The sequence below is a fragment of the Aulostomus chinensis genome, chromosome 17 (genome assembly GCF_037954235.1).
Source record: "Aulostomus chinensis isolate RoL2024-O1b breed Wild chromosome 17, RoL_Achi_v1.0, whole genome shotgun sequence".
In the NCBI taxonomy this organism is placed as follows: Eukaryota; Metazoa; Chordata; class Actinopteri; order Syngnathiformes; family Aulostomidae; genus Aulostomus; species Aulostomus chinensis.
This window is the reverse complement of record NC_141336.1, coordinates 10059990-10080576: the sequence shown is the minus strand read 5'-3', so window position 1 is coordinate 10080576 and position 20587 is coordinate 10059990. Positions and strand designations below refer to the sequence as shown.

General features: G+C 40.3%; 1 protein-coding gene across 2 annotated transcripts in view; it reads right to left on the bottom strand.

Moving 5' to 3' along the window:
- The window catches only part of zfyve26 (zinc finger, FYVE domain containing 26), a 28127-nt gene extending 7980 nt beyond the window's left edge, over positions 1-20147 (bottom strand). The window contains exons 1-32 of one of the 2 annotated variants that reach the window (XM_086181768.1): positions 20026-20147; positions 19268-19546; positions 18747-18822; positions 18038-18124; positions 17734-17871; positions 17033-17372; positions 15902-16026; positions 15608-15772; positions 15386-15474; positions 15123-15274; positions 14776-14985; positions 13697-14305; positions 13360-13521; positions 12478-12629; positions 11789-12026; positions 10974-11237; positions 10713-10832; positions 10386-10556; positions 10052-10285; positions 9487-9592; positions 7644-8479; positions 6867-7066; positions 5890-5994; positions 5603-5725; positions 5158-5334; positions 4385-4634; positions 4125-4220; positions 1674-1861; positions 1303-1439; positions 974-1002; positions 608-744; positions 25-245 (exon numbers count right to left, since the gene is read on the bottom strand). In XM_086181768.1, coding sequence (XP_086037894.1) covers positions 25-245; positions 608-744; positions 974-1002; positions 1303-1439; positions 1674-1861; positions 4125-4220; positions 4385-4634; positions 5158-5334; positions 5603-5725; positions 5890-5994; positions 6867-7066; positions 7644-8479; positions 9487-9592; positions 10052-10285; positions 10386-10556; positions 10713-10832; positions 10974-11237; positions 11789-12026; positions 12478-12629; positions 13360-13521; positions 13697-14305; positions 14776-14985; positions 15123-15274; positions 15386-15474; positions 15608-15772; positions 15902-16026; positions 17033-17372; positions 17734-17871; positions 18038-18124; positions 18747-18822; positions 19268-19455 — 6125 coding nt within the window. In that variant the 5' untranslated portion in view covers positions 19456-19546; positions 20026-20147. Of the gene's footprint in view, positions 1-24; positions 246-607; positions 745-973; positions 1003-1302; positions 1440-1673; positions 1862-4124; positions 4221-4384; positions 4635-5157; positions 5335-5602; positions 5726-5889; positions 5995-6866; positions 7067-7643; positions 8480-9486; positions 9593-10051; positions 10286-10385; positions 10557-10712; positions 10833-10973; positions 11238-11788; positions 12027-12477; positions 12630-13359; positions 13522-13696; positions 14306-14775; positions 14986-15122; positions 15275-15385; positions 15475-15607; positions 15773-15901; positions 16027-17032; positions 17373-17733; positions 17875-18037; positions 18125-18746; positions 18823-19267; positions 19547-20025 lie in introns of both variants that reach the window. The other variant, XM_086181769.1, reaches the window with a different exon arrangement.
- Positions 20148-20587: the final 440 nt, after the last annotated feature.

Here is a 20587-nt window from a genome sequence, read left to right as displayed (position 1 = left end):
TTATCTTGTGTGGGTGTGTCTCACCTGTCACATAAGGCAAGATCCTGACTGCGGCTGACTTTGACAAACATCAGCTTAGCGCTGAACAGAAGCTGCCGCATGATGTCTGTGAGAAGACAAGCATCCACCTCTGGGTTGGTTAGCTTACAAGAGAGGAAGCGGCAGTGGCTAATGAGCTGATGGCCACAGAAGATTTGGTCACTGTGGAGAGACAAAATGGCCACGCAGAGGTACGCACTGGGGGCCTTTTAGCAGAAGTGCATGATTAGTGTTCATATAAATAACCTCATATCTGCTTTTACTATTCTTTACATTTGAAACATTTGGAACACTCAATAAATGGTTCTGTTTATTCTTTCAGACAAAAATATAAACTGGACATGACCCCTGATCCATTATATGAATAGACGTTCAAGCTATCTAAGAACTGCTGCTGTTGTACTCAATGAAAATAATCCTTTGTAGGCTGATTAAAAGGTAATTCTAGTTTTAATCATTAAACTTAAGAAGACAAGAAAATATGACCTTGGTTTAGGAATACTGAAGTTATCCCTGAGCTTGCAAAAGGAACCACCACACATGTAATGATATATGTTAGAATCCAAACCTGTTCGTAGTAGAACTCGCTCCGCAGCAGATGATTCTCTGCAGGATTTGTGCAGAGTTGAATCTGCCTCTGGACTACTTCAGGCAGGTGCATCATCTGATCAAGAGTTTCCTCCATCACCACAGGGCTCCCAGCCACTGCACAGACCAGCAGATACAAATCAGGTCAAAGATTGTCAGTGTATCAACTTCCTATTACTGATTTGGCTATGGCAGCATAATGCATATTAGAGGGGGAAGATATATTCTTTTAAAAAGAATATATCATGCTGTTACTGTTATACTAAAACTTTTGTTGGAAGCTCCTGTTTGTAACGCTGATATAGCAAAGAGGAGAAAGATTACGTTTCTTTGTTTCTTCATTTACCTTCAGCTGGTTCCAGCTCATCATCCGAACTGTACGTGGAAACAAAAACAAAAAAAGATACATTTCAAGTGAACAGATCAACACTGATGCAGCTTTTTCTGTATTTAGAGCCTTCCCTCTAATGATGCCACAATGGGCCTGCTGCAATAGAAATGTATTTCACCTTACTCCTCCTGTATTTTGCACCCCTGACTGAAATATCTTTTAAAAAAAAACACGTTTTGTGAGAACACAGTAAGTCAGATGAAAAAATGCAGTTTGGAATGTGAAAACTTTTAGTAATTGACTTATTTGAGAGGTAGATTTGGCTTGAAACAGCAGGGACTTACTCTGGATGGAAGTAGGCATAACACTGGTTACAGACTCTGACATCATCTCCAGGGCACCCTTCCACTGGCATCCTCCGTTCAGAACATGCATGACAAACTAGACGACCACATCTTCGACAATGATGCCGTCTGTTAAACTGAAAGAGGTGGATTTTTAAAATCTGGGATTTGGTATAAATTTATCGAAACAGAGGAACATTTTGCTCTCCTATTTCATGAAACATGCAGAAGAGGAATGAATCAAAGTTGCTTACAAAATTCCTGTATATTCTTGACTTGCAATTATACATATATTTCAAAGTTTCTGTGCTTGAGTACAACTCAAGTTCAAGCAATTCTTTTTGCAGTCTGTGCATTTCACATTAGCTTACCATGGTGAACCTTTCACGCTGGCAAACCATGCAGATGTGCTGCTGGGTGTCAGGGACCCAGTCTTTACGGGCTGGAGGTTGGTCAGGTGGTTGGAACTTGGCAGAAAAACGCCGATTTCTCCCTGATGAGCCCTGATCCCGGTCTCTGTCTGCACTGTTTGTGGAGACGTTGTGTGTTGGTGTACTGCCTATAATTGAATACAGGCAATAAAACGAGTGAGTTTGATGTTGGCTTATCAACAATCAGTTAAGGAGGCTAGAAATTCGTATTTTTCTGAACTGATTGCTGGAAACCATCACAACCCCAGCGTCTTATTCAAGGCTATAAACTCTGTGGTCGGCCCTTCTCCCAGCCAGCCAATAGAGGCTTCCACTGAAATCTGCGAGCAGTTTCTCCATCACTTCATTAATAAAATAAATGACATCAGGCTCCACATCTCACGTGAAACTAGAAACCTCCATATCTACAGTAATCTTTCCGCCAGCCTGTCTCACTTTACTCTCATCTCTCTGTCAGATTTAAATGAGACAATTAACCACCTCAATTCTTCCACCTGCCAATTATATTCCATCCCTACCAGACTTCTGAAAGAGGTAGTCCATACAGTCAGCCCTAACATCCTTTCCATCATAAACTGCTCATTGTCCACTGGTATCTTCCCATCCTGTCTTAAAAAAGCAATTGTTAGACCGCTCCTGAAGAAACCGACACTCGATCCTCTTGTTTTAAACAATTTCAGGCCTATTTCTAACTTATCGTTTTTATCCAAAATTTTAGAAAAGTCTGTTGCTGCTCAATTAATTAATTACATGAATTACTCTAGCATATTTGAGAAATATCAATCAGGTTTCCGTGCCCATCATCGTACAGAAACTGCTCTCATTAAGGTCTCCAATGACCTTTTGCTTTCCGCTGACTCTGGCTCCTGTGCAATGCTTATTTTATTGGACCTTAGTTCTGCATTTGATACCGTAGACCATGGCATCCTGTTAGACTGCCTGGAAAATTATGTAGGCATTAAGGATACTGCTCTTGCCTGGTTTCGCTCTTATTTATCTGACAGAACATTTTCAGTTGCCATGGGAGAATTCTCTTCTTCAACAGCCTCTCTCACTTGCGGTGTGCCCCAAGGATCAATTCTGGGTCCTTTGCTGTTCGCTATCTACATGCTTCCATTAGGACAGATCATCCGTAAACATAACATCAACTTCCACTGTTATGCAGATGATACACAAATATGTGTCCCGCTTGCTGGTAACGATACGACTCAACTGTCATCCGTTTTAGCCTGCCTCTCCGACATTAAATGCTGGATGTCGCAAAACTTCCTCCAGTTAAATGAGTCTAAATCTGAGGTCCTTCTATTCGGTCCCCCCAATGTGACCAGTGATTTAAAACTTAAAATCGGAGAACTGTCTTCGAATGTCCAGCACTCCGTCCGTAATCTTGGTGTAATGTTTGACTCCTACCTCTCTTTTGATGTCCAAATCACTTAAGTAGTGCAATCATGTTTTTTACAGATCAGAAATATTGCGAAAGTCAAACACTTTTTATCTCGAGCGGACCTTGAAATAGTCATTCATGCCTTTATTTCTTCACGATTGGACTACTGTAACTCAGTGTATTCAGATCTCAGTCACAAAGCCATTCCACGTCTCCAGCTCGTACAAAACACAGCTGCCAGGCTACTAACTAATTCAAGGAAACATGACCACATAAGCCCCATTCTTGCTGAACTACACTGGCTTCCCGTGAAGTACAGGATTGATTTTAAACTTTTACTTATTACTTTTAAAGACTTGCATGGCCTTGCACCTGCCTATTATTTCTGATCTGCTCAAACCATAGGAGCCTGGCTGCTGCCTACGTTCTTCTGGCAGGACCCTCCTAGCTACACCCACAGCTCGCCTTGTCACAAAAGGCGACCGGGTCTTCTCAGTCAGAGCCCCGCGGCTGTGGAATTCCCTGCCTGAGGATCTTAGGTTAGCTGACACAGTGTACTCTTTTAAATTACGCCTAAAAACCTATTTTTACAGGAAGGCCTTTTTAGAGTAAATCTATTGTCTGCCATCTTTTTATGACTTTTATTTCATTGTTTTATTTATCCCCTATTTTATCAGGGCCTATGTTCTTTGTCTTAACTTTGTATTTTATGGTTTTACCATGTTTGTTTTATCTTGCTGGATAAAGCAGATAAGGTTTTTGTGTGCTTTTATTATGCTTTTGTTTTGTCTGTATCATTTTATTGTGAACTGTACAGCACTTTGTAACTATGTTTTGAAAAGTGCTATACAAATAAAGTTTATTATTATTATTATTAAAACAAATGTAACACTCATCTGTGGTAATGTTGCCTACCAAACTTTGCTGCTCTTGGGCTCTAACACAACTTTGACGTTACAGAGGAGTATTAAACCATCACTATTAAACAGGAGAAAATGCTGTCTCACTTGAAGAAGTTGTTGGAGACTCCATTCGGCTGGATAAGGAAGAGCTGTCTTGAGCAGGACACTGCATTAGTGCATCCTGGAGACTGATGACAGAGTCTGAAAAGAAGCAGTGTGTGCACATTAGAGTCAGTATGTCTCAGTTATGCTTCAATAGCATGTGATATTGAGATCTTTCAAAATTAGTACAGTGTTTCAGTACCATTACCATTTCCGTATTGGAATTTTAAAAAAAGTTTGATTTTAAAACAAATAGTCCTGACCAGATCGAGTCCTCTCTCTGGGGGCACAGGAGAAGTCGAGGGCCTTGCAGGCGTAGTCTGCCAAAAGTTTATCAATGTCTTCTGTACCAAAGCCAGCCTCATGACCAACTAGAAGACTCCTCAGAGTACGCACTGCCACATCTGCCCAGTCCACCTTCAGATTCATTAACAACTGCTCCAGCATCAGCAGGGGCTCCGAAAGCAGGGGGAAGTAGTCCTGCCAGGCAGCTGGTGGCAGAGTCAGCAACACCTGAGGAGGAAAGACATTCATTAATAATAGAACCTGAAGGTAAGAAGCACTTCAGCTGCTACTGTAGAAAAATACACAAAGCCAGAACATAAACAATAAGAATCCAACATTAAAAATATTGCTTGACTGATGCATTGTAAATTCTGGACATTTTCTGACTAGTCCAAGAAACAAGATTTTATACCATTTTCTGTTTTGCATTGCCCCAAATTTCAAGAGGTGTGCTGGACTATGTATGGCCCTAGATATAAAACAATACAAAATGTGCTGATAACTGAATTACTTGAAACACAAAGATGAACTATGAGCAATCATAAAAATTCTTCTCTCCTGTGTACAAAAGCCACCTATTATTAGATCATTTACAGGAACAGTTTCCTTGCCATATTTTTACTGATGAAATAAGTCTGATTTAATTAGATTAATAATTGGTGCAAGACAGTTATGGAAGAAATTGTATTTTTTAATTCCAAAAAAAAGCACTGCTTCAGTCATTAAACAAGTTAAAATTGTATCCTCCTACCTTTGAGCCCAGGTGAAGGGAATGGATATGTTTCCGGCGTGATGGAGACACCTGCCTCTGAAAATGCAGAGTAAGGTAGTCAGCCAGAAAGTGGCAGGCAGTCAATCCAGGGCGGCAGTCCAGAGCGCGTTCACAAATGTCAGCGCCGGCTGCAATGTCTGATAGGCCCTCAAGAAGCTGAACAAAAAAAATGAGAACATAATAATCAAACTTTCATGGAGACCATTGAGAAAATAACATTAAGAGTAAAGTATGTTCTTAAAAGTTTAACACCTTTGAAGAGCCACTGTATCTCTCTGTACTTAAAACAGCAGTGGACACATACAAGGATATGTATTTCAATTAAGTATTTCATTTGTATACAGAAACTACAGACTTGCACAGAAGCAAATAAACTGTAATGCTATGGTCATCATCAACTTTAAGCAGATGTAAAGGGGTTAACCTGGAAAGCCTCATCTGTCAGCCCTTTTTCCAGTAGATGAAGCAAATACTCAGTCTGGAGCTGCAGTCTCAGCTGATCAGAAACGGAGTACAGCTCCACCCATTGAGCACAAAGTGCAAACTCCTGCCAAAATAAAAAAAAAGCATCAATCATATTACATTATGTAACTAATCATGTTTAAGCTTTAAGTTAATTTTTGTGTCTGTTAAGAATATCTCATTTAATTTATTGCACACCAGCAACTGTTGAAGAAGAATTTACACAGGGCTTCTGCCAAAATGCTGTACCTTTGCCTCAAGCATCATACATAGTATGGATTCTGAATTTTTCTTTGACTCATTCCTCAGCTCCTGCCATGTCCCCCACGGCAAGGGTGGCTGTACATGTAACATCTGAAGAGAAGAAAACACAAAAACTTGGTATGTAAAAATGGAAAGTCAAATTGTGCAACTCGGGAGCATGAGTCAGTCTATACAATACAATATGCCAAACGTGTAATGCAACACACAATATTTTCAGGTGTAAAACAAGACGTTGGACTACTTCCAAAATCAGCCAGTGACTTTCTAAACAAACTAAACTTATTCACCTTTTAGTTAAATAATCTTATAATGCTTTCTGTGTCAGTAATTTGTCTGTGAGTCTCACTTTTCTAGGTTTAGCCATGGAGGCCAAAAATACTTGTTGCTACTGTATGTCTCTTCTGGATTATGGTGATATTTTACACATGCATGCATTTTTTGCAATGTTTACTAATGCTAGATACTTTCCACCAAGCACTGAGATTTTTATTTATCTTAAACCCTGAATCCTCATTGCTCCATTGGAATACTCTTATCCATAATGCTATCTCAGTCTGCTTCCCTCTTTGCAACAGATATACATGCTCCAAAAAAGTATAGTGAGTTATTGTCTTTACTCCAGGGATTTGCTCCAATTATCTGTTCTTAAAGTAGGACCTGTATGCTGCTCCCTGTGCCTGGAATCAGTTAGCAAATAGCTGAAATTTTCCAGACCTGTTAATGTTTTGAGTCATGACAATGAATGACTGTTCTGATGTATGCCATTATTCTCTTCAAAAAAATATTTTTAATCTCAATGAAACTTTTTTATCGAATGAAGGTAAATAAAAATAATCATAGGTGCGTGTGCAGGCGCACGCACACACACACACACACACACACACACACACACACACACACACACAAAATCGTGTTCTCTCTCATTACAATAAAATAAATTTGAGATCAAATCAAAATATTACCCAGCGATAGATATCCAGTTCTTTCTTCTGGAGTTCCAAGTCTGCTGTGAGGGAGGCCTCAGTGCTTGTGTCATCAAGGCAGAACTCAAGCAGCTCTAGACAGGCTGACAGAGGCCACCGCTCAAGGGACTGCAGGGCCACGCGGGCTCGCAGGTTAGCATCCTGAATCCGGAACAACTGACTAATATCGTCATCTTCACCTGAACAGAAAAGCAGATAAACAACAAACGTCACATTTGAAACAGCAGCTGTAAAAGGTAAGGCAAAATAAATAGTACATTTACAAATCTATCTGAATTAATGAATGATTTTTTATTAATTAATGTACTAATTATGTATCGAACTGATTAAATTTTTACATGTACATGTAACTGGGTTGTGTTTAACTTGAGATCAAGGAAATTCCAGGTGTTAAAGCAGCAAGGGTATAGCCAAATAGGGCATCAAAATGTAATAAACAAAAAATATAAAATAAATAAATGATAAGACAAATGTAATATATAAGGTAGGTTTTGGAAACATTCAGCAAATAAATGTTCTCATACCTGTATTAACTGGAAGCATACAAATGCCAAAAAAATCAACAACAACAACAACATATACTATATGCCTTTTGTTACCTTCTAAAAATAATTACCAAGTCATTTTCAGGCTTTTTTTTTCTGAAATCAACTCCTTTTGATGTTTGTTTTCTCCACTACTCTGTATTTTCCAAAAAACTTGAAAAAATGACTTAGTTGATTTTTTTTTTTATTTATTAAGGCAACGCTCTCTCACCTTCTAAAGCAGCACAGGCAAGCAGGTGGTCTCTTAGCACCCCCTCCTGGTTCCAGTCTTGCCCATACAGCTCCAGTAGCCTTAGGGCTTGGCCCAGGTCTTTCAAGGTGAGGGCTTGCTGGAAGGCCTCCACAGCCACAGCCTGGGCAACCTCCCCCTGAGGCCCACACAACAGCAGACTCATGATGGGTTTGTCAGAGACAAGCACCCCTAGTCCAGCAAAACCTTCCTCGCCCTCACTTAATGTGGTACCCAGCACTGGTGCAGCCATGGTGTGCAGGTAGGCCTGAAGAATAGGGAACTCCTTCAGGAGGTTATCAGCTTCACGAGAAATCTGCTCTCCATCTAGAACAGCCTCTTTACGCCCACTGCGGAAATATCCAGACCATCCTGAGGATTGTATTCGAGCAGTTTCTCCTTTACAGGCATTCAGGCACGCTAATGTAGCGAGCAGAGGGGAGCGCGATTTTAGAAAGGACAGGGCAGATGGTGTGAGAAGAAAAGAGGAAGAAGAGGAGGAGGATGAATGAGAGAGTAGAGATACGGAGAGGTTGGTGGGCGCGGCGGAGTTGTCTTCCACGGAGACTTTGAACTCAGAGCTCACATCAGACAAAGGCTCTGTGATCCCCAGAGTTGACATGTGTTCATGAGCGTGCTGTTGGAACAATGCAGACAAATTGGCAACTCCAAACACTGCATCATCTCTCTGGGCTTGACTGGGGTCTTGTTTAACACTTGGACAGGGGACCCACACAGGTAAAGTCTCACAGCAGCGCTGGACGATCACCTGTTGGACACTTAGGCGCAGACCCTCCTGCTGCAGCAGTGACAACACCCTGGACACACACCACAAAATCAATAAATATTAAATTCTTTAAGTGGTACTTAATCTAAAATGTGTATTTTGACTTTCAATTACACAGAAATAGGTGTCTCAAGTTTGCAAAGATTTTTTTCCCTCCTGCAGTACTTTGTTATCCAAGAATGCAGGCATAGACAGATACAATTTCTCTGTGAAGTATTCATTTTAGAGGTTTGATATGAATTTAAGAACTTCTCATAATATAAAATGCATAAAAACCTTTTTGAAAATGATAAAGCCAACATTTGCATTTAGGCTAGGACAACTTGTGTAGTACACAATAGAACTCATGTCACATTCAGATTCAAGTGTTACTGCAGCTAATCAAATCCAAATTTAAAAAAATCAAATTTTACTAATGATGTAAAAAATTTTACAAACTGAAACATCACAGTTTTTAATTTTCTGATGAGACATCCACCAGTTCATGGCAGCAAAATGGTAATTTAAGTCACGGTTGATGACTACAACAACCACAACAAAAAATAACGAAGAAAAACTGTAACACGGGAGGCTATTACAGCAAATGCACTTCCAGTACTAGTGTTTGTGATAATGAACCTACTTGAAATGTCTCAAAGATCAGCCAGTCACTCATGACTAAGGTAAGAAGCTGATCATCACCTTAACCAGATTTGTCAGCCAGTATTGGTCTAATCATGCAGCCAAATCAGCATTTTCAAATAGTGCTGTATCTCGATACATGTAAAATAGAATTGCTCTAGTCAAGATAATTTTTACAGCACATTCAGTACACATGCTTTTATTACCGGCTATATAATGCACTGAAACACAGAAGAGTTCCTCTTAAAGAAACCAATTAAACTAATTTAAACTGAAATGATTGCTGCAGGGTATTTTTGCAGCGTATCAGTCTACATTGTGTCAGACAAAAAAGAGGGCTAACATGCTGATCTGCTAACTACAGACTGATGACTGGTACACTTGTTCACACTAAAGGGGTTTAATCAGTGAACGTACCTGTCAGGAGACACTTGTCTGTCAAACAGCAGATGTGAAAGAAGCTGAGAGGGAGCTTGAAGCAACACCAGTAATGGATTCCCGAGCTTCACTTCATTGCTCTGGTCTTATAGAAACAACAGGAAAGGAGAGTCAGGATTTGAAAACAGCAAATGGTGGCAGAATAAAATAAGTTACAGAAGCACACTTGCACAGTCAACAAGTTTTGTCATAAATTTTTAGCTTGTTTCATCATGAGTTCTGTTACTATGACTGGCTAAGACATAATATTCAGGTAAGGGAGTGTCAGCAAGACAGAGTTCTCCATGACTAATAATTATTATTGAGATGGTTACAAATTTTTAATGATACAAAAGCATTTTCTTGTCAAACCAGGGTTGGGCAAGTAATCACATTTGATTCACTACATTACAATTTTGGCTTAAAATGGCTATGAAAAGAACATTAAATAAATCAAAAAGGATTATGATATCACATTCAGTTGTGTGGTTATGAAGAATGACAGAAACCAGTCAACAAGATAAAATACAAATAATTCAACTGTGTGGTAGTCTTTGGTTTTTACCGTCTGAACCAAGGCTGCACACCAGTACAGACGCTAGTGTGTTGACATAATCAAGAAAACTGCGCACAAAATCTGGTCTGGCAAGGTCTCCATCTGGCTCAAAGGGGCAAAGTTGATCCAGAGAATGAAGGAGCTGCTTCATGCTGGAATGCACAGGGTGAGTGTCCAACTCTGACTGCTTCAGACCGGCCTGCTCCACCAAGAGTGCTAGGAGAGCGCTGCCCATACCACCTTCTGTTACAAGACATCACACATACAGAACTTCATCATAAGCTTATTTCTGCTATATTTGCAAATATCTGGTAAGAATCATGAAAACGGTTACTGTGCTGACCTATTCCATCGGTGGCAGTACTAAGAATATACAGGGTGTTCTCCAGGCGTTGGGCTAGACTGAGCCGAGAAGCAATGCACTCTTCACTCAGTGTTGGATGGCAACAGAGCAGAACTTCCTGGATACAGCACCCAAATGGGCTGGTGAACACTTGGTCTTCCCCAACGGCTTCTATAAACAAGAGTGCATGAGTCACATTGAAATCTCCACCTAAATTTTCTGCAATTTAAACCCTCTATTTCTAGTTCCATTGTTTAACTGACCACATAGATGAATTCCTAAGTAAAAACATTTAACATTATGAAGCATGTAACCAATTGATATCACCTGTTTTAACAGAGCTCTTGTTCGAGCCAGAATGATTCAAGATCTTGCTAATCATTTGTAAAACCATTGGAAATCCACAGATCTTCTCAGTATGAGGAACCTTTAGGTTGACTCTTACTCCTGGGGAAGCAGACAGGGATCAAAGTTGAAATATGGAAGTTATCAACAGTGCAAAACAAAATGAAAACAGGTCTGAATAATGCCATTCTGTGACCTCAAGAAATGAAGGAACAGGGTAAACAAATCTCCCAAAATGCATACCACGAGCTTCCAGGCTGCTGCTGAGCCTGCGCTCGGCTGTATCCAGCAGCTGCCTTGATGTCTTCCATAGCAGACAGTGGCAGCAAGCTAGGTCGAAGGCAGGCATAGCTGCTGGGCAGAGCTCCTCCAGCAGTGTGTAAAGGAGGTCGGAGGGCTCAGAAGAGCATCGGCTCAACCAGTAGCCTTCCTGCAGCGAGGGCATTGGTTGAGCTGGGGTGCTGACCAGACGGTCTGCTATGTCTGAGATCGAGTAGAAAGCCACACCTGCAGGGGAACAACAACTAGAGTCAGCTGCTGAAGTTATGTGCTTTAAAGTAAACTGTTTGACATTTGAAAATACATTGAAAAATCCACATGAATATACCAATACACCATGTTCTACAAGAAAATTTAAAAAATCATTATCTAATAAAATCTTCAAATGCAGTCCCACATCTCATTACAGACATTGAATAAGAAATAAGGTAACAGGAATGGTAAAAGAAAAATAAACAATCCTTACACCTTGTATTCATGGGCCTGATGTGTAGCTCAGATAGTAATAAGTAGTTTAAATGTATGCATTATTCTCTGAAGAAATTTGGACATAATTGTATATCAATCCAATAAAGTTAGTAAATTGCATTTGCAATCATATAGGGTCAAATTTTCTGATATAACTCAGAACCAAATTAAGAATGAGTCAGGGCTGAGGAGGTGACCAGGCAATCACAGAGGACTGTTTATCAGCTGGTGTATTACACTTACAGTATATCTTCTTAAACTAAAACCAGCAAATCAATCAAAGAGGAAGGTATAGGGAAAGTCAGACAGACCTGCAGCAGCAGCACTTCCAATAGCCTGTAGCGTTGAACGCCCACTGCTTCCCAGGCGACTCCTCCCAGATCCAGCAGCAGACCCCAGGCCCTCTGAAGAGGATGACGATGAAGACATGGACTGGCTCTCCATCTTTTGCTCCACCTTCGCCAGCTCCACCAGCACTTCTGTGTAGCGCTCCATGAACACTAGTTCACTGCAACAGGCAGATGCCTCCAGATCAAACACAAGAGAAACCTGCAGGCAGAGCAGTCATCATTTATCATTTCCAAACAAATCTATTCCAAATGCTGGTGAAGCAGATGTCATTGTAATGCACTTAAACATTTTAGTATGTCATTGTCATAATACTTTTACAAAAAAACCTAAATTATAAATATGTAAAATAATCATAGATCTAATGTGTACGTTTTTAACTCAGGGCACACTGTATGTACCTATAATGCCAAATAAAATAAATGAATTTTATTTGTGATGCATAACTTTATAACAGTAAAGCAGAATGCATAAAATACTAAAATACTAATATCTAAGCAAAGTATGGTGTTAAATAAAGATTTCCTCGTAGTATTACTAATGATACTGGCAGTAAATCACAAGAAGCAACTGCGGTGCTGGTTCTAGTATAATCAATATGGGGGGTTGAACTCTTTGGTTGATTACAACAGGTATGAGCAGTCTTTAAGACCTGATGTGCCTCCATAAAGTTTCCTCGACGGATGCAGGACATGAGCAGAGACTCTGGAGGAGACAACATGGCGGGTATCAGCCAGCTGTGGGAACCTCCGCACTGACAAACCTCCAGTTCCACAAAACCTCCTGCTGCCCCTCCTCTACCATCTACAAACAACAAAAAATCTGTTTAGTCCACAAAAAAACATAATATATCTTCAAATGAATTATTTACAAATTAAATCAACCGACATATAAAAACATGTGCATCTGATCAAATTTACACAGAAATGAACCAACACTGTGAAGTAGGAAATTAGTCCGAGTTTATTCCCATAAAACCCTTATCTAACACTCATGTGGAAAATAATTTATCTGGACCTACATCTGTATTAAAAGCATTAACAAATATACCTCATAAAATTTCATACAATGTAATTTTGGTATCTGCTGTTGGAAAGACTGGAAGGTAAATTGTTCTTGATATAACTAAACACACCAAATTCCATGTTAAGGGTCACGGGGGGGGGCTGGAGCCTATCCCAGCGTTTTTTTGGGGCAAGAGGCAGGGTTCACCCTGGACAGGTAGCCAGTCCATCACAGGGCCAACACATATAGACAGACAACCATTCACACTCACAGTCACACCTACAGTCAATTTAAAGTATCCAATTAGCCTAGTCCCCATTTCCATGTCTTTGGACTGTGGGAGGAAGCCAGAGTACCCGGAGAGAACCCACGCAGGCCCAGGGAGAACCTGCAAACTCCACACAGAAAGATCCCGGAACCTTCTTTCTGTGAGGCGACAGTGCTAACCACTGCACCACCATGCCGCCTCACACACCAGATAACTAAATAAAATAAGTATGCAATGGTCCAACTGCTATTAATGCCTCACCTGATGCATTTGTGCAAACTTCTGTATTTGGTTTCTCTATGGAAGTTTGTTTCTCTGTTATGTGTCTCCCTAGTTTCTTCCTCTTCTTCAAACTCGAATTCTTGCTGTGGCCCAAAGTAGCATCGGGCCTCATTGCTGGTATCTGAAGTGGACTTTCTGAACCTGCAAGTGAATTTCCCATCTACTTTTAAAAATACAGGCCAAACAAATGAAGCCAAACATGTCATCACAGACACCAATAGTATTTCATAAATGAGGTTAGTACTATAATAACGTGAGTAAACTTCAATAGCCATTGATTTCCCTCCCTTGATTATTTTTAGCTGCTGAATCTCACCACTTCCACTGCCATGATTGCTGGTGATGATCTGCAGCCTCCACTGAGCCTCTGCAGTACGCTTGGATAACCTCTGCAGGCGAGTCCCGAATGTCTCGGCTGTCACTGAGCAGCTGAGGCTCTCTGCCACCTCCGCGTCTCTTGGCAGAGCTCTTCCAGCCTCCTGTCCCTCCTGCTGGCCCATCACACACATGCCCTCCAATCCTTCTTTCAACAACTTCAGAAACCCCTCCATTCCTCTTGCATCAACCAGAAACCCCCTGCATCCCTGGATGAGGTGTCCAAGGTCCAGGTGACGAGGGTGGGCTGCTGTTGGTGAACCTGCACGTTGCTTATGGGCATCTGTCCGGCCATCCTCATTCTCATTCTCATCCATCTTTGGCTTTGATGTTCTTGATATATTTGTCTTTCTTGCATCTGATAAACAGACGGGATTAATGGTGTTTACATTTAGGCTTGTGTCTCTGGGGGTTTGCAGAGCAAAGTCAGTGCTGGAGAGGAAGAGAAGGGAGAAGATGTTCTCCAGAAGCTCCAAGCGGAACATGGCAGGCACAGCCTCCAGGTAGAGCTGGCATTCTGACAAGTAGTGTTGAAACTGTAAATGGTTATCTGGAAAACAACAAAAAAAGAGAAATAAGGTCCTAAAATTGATTCTGAACTAGATGTGACAAGCAAACATAATATTCTTCAAATTCTTGCAAATAATGATGTCATAAACCGCTCTGTGCTTCAAGAAACAGGCTAGGTCTCTTTCCTGTCCAGTGAGCCATCAACAACAATTTAAGCTGATTTTTCAGGATTGAGAAGCAGTCACCTTAATTTAAGGAGGTCATCAAAAAGAAAAAGGCTTGGTAGGAAGGTGAGGGGTGGACAAATTACAAAAATTAAGCTTTCACTCAGTGTAGTGATGGAGGCTGATCTAAAACTTGTGTTTGATGTGAATAAATAACTAAGGTATAACTTACACTGTGACATCAATCTTTGTATACCGAGACAATTTTACAATGTTACATAAAAGTGTAATGTTTCAGTTCAAAAATGACTTAGAGGTTTGTTTTACATCATAATTTGAAACAAACCATTGGAGGACGTTGAGGTTGGGTTTTGGTCCATTCCTGCTCCAGAGGCTTGATGCAGCTGCTGGATGGATTCACAATCACTGCAACTTGAATATTCATGTGCATTTATGCAGAGAGCGTAGATGGCATACTTCATGGCACAGAAACCCTGAAACAAAATTAGGTTTCCCTGCACCTCAGGACTTAGCAGACATATGGCTTCAGTGTCCCCTGCACAAAGAAAAGAGAAAAATGTAACAGGTAATAGGTGACACTGAAAAATGCCTTCCCCTTTAAGCAGTTCATAACGTCAATGTATATCACTGAATCTCATAGATAACTAGCAGGAGAGAGAATGTTACACTGACTTGATCCTGAGGAGTTAGGCAGTTGCTGTAGCAGATCCAGAATCCTGCGCTCTTCAAATTGAGCCAAAGGAGTCAATGAATGCAGAATGTAAAGGGCTGAGTGACTGTCAAGAGTGTGAAGCTTTGCCAGCAATGCCTCCATAGAAATACTCCTGAACCAACAGAGACAAAAGATATATGCTAATAATGAAAACCCTGAAATTATATCAAATTTCCCCTGGATATCAATGAACTCACACTAAGGGAAAAAAACAAAAACTTACGGATTGTTTATTTTACACCATTCAAGTATTCCAAGCTGAGAGGACAAAAGATTGGCAAATTCCTGCAGAACAAAGTCACTGGCTGGTGCCTGAAATAAATAAATAGTAATCAACGAATGACCTAAGCACAATAATGAAAATATTAATCATTGTCCTGACCTCTGATTAGTTTTTCCAACTACTTAGCTAAATTGTTATAGACCATGGGGAAAGGTGAATGACCTGCTCATGATGAAGGATGCTGAGCAGCGTTTGAGCTGAGGTTAGACTGCGACAATGGGTCCATCCCAGCAGCAGCAACAGACGAGACAAAGGCTGGAACTCCGACTTAAGTAAGTCTTTCAACCGTGAAAAGTCATCATGTTTAATCAGGTCAAGAGCAGTCATCTAGAGGAGGAAAGAAGTTCATTAATTGCATTTGCCAACCTTCTTTGCCTGATTGACCTGTACAAATTATGAAAAACTCACAAAACTCTTCAAAGACAACTGTGCATATTCTTTTAGGCATCCACTTACCAAGACTTGCTCAAGGAAGTGTTTTCCACTACTAAGGCACTCAAAATAAATGGTCTTCCAAATGGACGGACGATCCTCGTGGCAACACAGACTGAGAGTCAGCTTCTCTGCTTCAGGCAGGTGCACTTGGAAAGTGAACGAGAGCAGTAGGAACAAGACAAGAAGACTGACAATTATTGAAAGGAAAAGTAAACAGGGTTACAAGGTGATATGAGAATGAATACTGAAGTATTTTGGTCTACCTACATTGTCTTCCCCTTCTTTTTTTTGGTTACTTTTGCTTTACACATCAGATGTGTGTTTAGCAAAAAATGTACAAGGTTGGAAGAGGGATTGATGCCATCACCTTACATATGCCCAAATGCTAACCAGTCATCACTGGTATTTAGAGATGCATGATATTTTGTTGTTGTTTTTTCTGGGATACTGTAATGTTTGTTTTTTTTACACATTCCTACTGGTAATATCAACATAACATCTTTGCTACCATTATTGGTAGAAATAAAACAAACAAAAAAACATTTCAGCATCCAGCTGCCTTAACTGTTGACTGCAATAAACTAATGCATTAGAGCTGCATCAGCTTGCATAAAAGAACCAAAGAAAGTCTATACAGACTGTAGAGTTACATTGAGTGTTGTTGACAGACAGCTTTTCCAGTCACAGAAGCAGATGTGATAAATAACTGATAAAATTCTCTAATACTGTAAGGAAAGAATCTGTATGAGCTCTGTCAATCAAAAGGCCATGTGCATAAAAACAATTAATAGGGGAACGAAGTAACATAAAGCAGTCTGGTCCAATATTCTGACTGACATGTGTGGATTACTTCAAATACAGGAAATTGTCATTCTCAACATGTCTTTTTTAAATTCAAGACTCAACGTTTCATGTTATCACAGAGCTACAGATCACAACCTAGAAGGGCACACTAGCATGCACTACTGCCAGATCCAAAGGAAAAAAATGCTAATTTTTAAAATACAATGATGGTTCTGCCAAAAAAACCCAAACAAACAAGGTTTTAAGAGTTAATCATGCCCAACTTCTTCACCAAGTTTGGTAGTTTTTTTTTTTTGCATTATCCTACCGACAAACAGAACCTCCTTAGTGGATGTAACTCATGATCACCTTGTGTGTCAGGTGCACTCCTCAACAAATGATCCCTCTGAAGCCTCAGAGCAGTGGAACAGTATGCAGAGATCAGAGCATTACATCGTGGTCGAAGCAACAAGCTCAAGACCCTCTCCTCTTTCAGGGGCCCATCCTTGGCTGCCCACAGAGCTTCGCACAGTGCCTCGAACTGCCCGCTGCTTCTACAAGAGCTTGGAGGTATCACAGCCAACACAGCATATATTTCCTCCACCCACTCATCTATCCTCTCAGGGCTTCTCTCTGGCTTTCCCAGTTTCATCATCAGGTGTTGGATGAACGTGTGCTGTAGAGGGTGGTCTTCTGTGCATGACTGCTCCTGAAGAATATAGAGCATGATTGTGTCCAAAAATAAGCAAAACCTATATTTGCAATCTAATTTCACTGTACGTTGGATTGTAGCTACACATCTAATGATTAAAACTAGCAATAGCAACACAATTTTAATAGTAACATGCTTTATAAATGAACAAAAAGAACAACATTTTTGAGATACATATGATATTCGTAAATAACTTGTCTTATTATTGTTTGATCACAATGCGTTATTAATAGTGTATCTCATATAAATCTTTAACATTGTGGACCTTACTGAAATTCTTTGCCATAAGTTTATAAAATCATGTGCAAAGAGACAAACTTTCTAGAGCTTTTTAATGCTCTAATGTGTCGGGTTCTACCTGTAAGAAATGTGTCAATGACTGGGCAAGTCTGGGCCTCTTTTTCTCCAACAAAGTTTGGAGACAAGACTCCACAGCGGCATTAGATGTCCTTGCATCTTCTGCAGCCTGTGGAACCAGGAATGCCAGGTGCAACTCCTGCTGAAACATAATTCATCTCAGTTATATATTTGACTTCTTGACTATGCAATTCTTTGACAAGTTCAAATATTTATTTGTTGAACAAAATGCACAGATGTGTTTCACTTGTGAATAAACTAATCAATGGCACATTTTATGACGGACAAGTAAATATGACAGTGACCTTGAGAGCAGTCTCTGGTATGCCCACTGACCCCAGATCCTCCAAGAGTAGCAGAAACTCCAGCTGCAATCTAATGTTAGGAGAAACCTGCAGCCAAGCGTTAACACATAGAAGTGAAAGAGTTATGCCTCGGTAACCTTACATGACTTTAGCCCTGATTTTTTTCTCATCTACAGAATTTGGACTTCACCAAAAAAAATCCCTAGAATTTAATTTGCAAGTTAGCACTGGAGTGCTATGTATGAACTGTTCAGATGGGGCCATCTGTATCAACAGAAACTGTTTCTACTACTTTCATTTGCATAATAGACAACTGTTGTTATTGAATCTAGAGGACACCGGCCATAACCGTGAAAACATTTAGAAAGCGGCAATACATTAACACTTGGAAGTTGTACAGTAACTTGTCATAACTTTACAAGTTACCGTACGAAATACCTATATTTGGCACCGATGCATCCACAACAAATTACAAGAGGAAGTACCACAATATATTACACCATCAAGATGTTGTAACAGTTTCACAAGCCAAAACAATAGAAGTTTTACAGGTGTTTTCACAAATATGTTGCTTTCAGATTACAAATCTCAACATTTTAAGAAAAATATATACTTCTGTGTCAGCTTAAAGTAAAATAGACACATAATTATGGCCAGAACAAAACAAAGAAAGTGGAGATCCACACATGTTCTTTTATATTCTTATTACCTGCTCTTCTGTCCATTTCTCCAAGACCTGAAGCAAAAACCAAGCCAGTTTATGTGGACTGCCAACAGACTCCCATCTACAAGGTTAAACACAGTCATCATTACACAAATAACACACATTTCCACAGTAACTTAGACTAGGTGGTAACATTATGAATAGAACATTTTAATGTGATTTATGGCTGAGCCAAATAACAAAATACATGGTAGTTAGCACTGTCGCCTCACAGCAAGAAGGCACCTGGGTTCAAGCCCAGGTTCAAGCAAGAAGGGGTCTTTCTGTGTGGAGTTTGCATGTTCTCCCTGTGCCTGTGTGGGTTCTCTCTGGGTACTCCAGCTTCCTCCCACAGTCCAAAGACATGCAAGAGGGGACTAGACTAATTGGATATTCTAAACTGACTTTAGGTGTGGCTGTGAGAGTGAATGGCTGTCTGTCTGTATGTTTTGGCCCTGTGATGGACTGGTGACCAGGGAAAAGTCTCCACATATTCAACATTATATTTGAAATTCTGTGTAACTCACTTTAACTTGTAAGGATGGCAGACACTGGCTTTGATTATATCCTTAAGGCTCTCTGAAAATCCAGCTGAGTTCACCAGCTGTGGCACGCAAGCACTTGCCAGCTCCCACTCCCCATACTTTAGGCACCTCTGGAAATACTCAAACAAGTCCTGTAGGGAGGTCTCTGCCTCTGTGCCGAAGGGATGCATGACTGCTCTAACGCCCTCTAGCTCTGTGGTCACAACAGGGGAGGCACCTTCACGACCATGAAGCCCAGGAGGACACTTGTGCTTTCTCCACCTAAACCAGAACATACAGTACAAGTTTTTATAGTTGCAGTGCTCAACAATGTACATATAAATGATATATTTCACCTTTCCCCATCATAAGATTTTTTTTAAAAAGGCCGAGAAACGCTTTTTTCTCCTCCGTTTGACGTTTCTCAGATTATTTACATTTACAACACATTTAACTGTCTGTGTTGTTACATTGTCGTTCATCTTCAATAAAACAGCTGTTGGGTGATTTCTGGCACCGTTCAATACGTTTTCACATCTCATTGTGTCCCAGCGTGTTCATGTCGTTTCAGACAGCATTGACAGCTGCCCAGTTGTTAAATCTTCGTTAGCATTAGCTCGAGTGTTAACATTAGCTTGAGTGTTGCTAACTTGTTATAAATGAAACAGTGACTTCGCAAACTTCTGCAACATTAAGTAGGTACGTATTCTAGCAGCAAATAAGCAGATACAATATCGTGACTAATAATTGAGGTTACTTACGCATATCTCTTTGCGGTTTCCCCAAAACTGTGGATTACCTGTATTCCTAGCCCTCCAAAGCTCTTTGCCTGTTATGCTAGGTGCGTGTTGGTAAAAGTCATGTGACAACGTCAGCTGATTCCATAACGTCTGAAGATCAGAGGTACTTTTCCTTCTGCTGCCTTCATGTACTGCCGAAAATCCAGGATCTCAAACAGTAACGCTGTAAAATGAACGCCCATGAGCAAAACGCTGACTTGATTTGACGATACTTATTTTCAATAGGCCTACGTTTGAAAATGTTTGTATACACTTTAGTACAAGGACTGCAATAAATATGCTGAGTTATTGCCTTTAAACTGATTTACATGACACTGAAAATCTGGTATCTGGCTCACATGTACAAATAATTTGAAGTGCAAATACTTCCGAATTTATCATCCATATGTGATGCTCATCATCGCTGTTTGCACTACCAGGCACACTAAATACATTGTTTGTCTCTCACATTGTCTGTTTATTGCTTGTAGGCTGTATTGTGAACTGTCAGTAAACAATACTTGCTTTGTCCATACATTGTCTG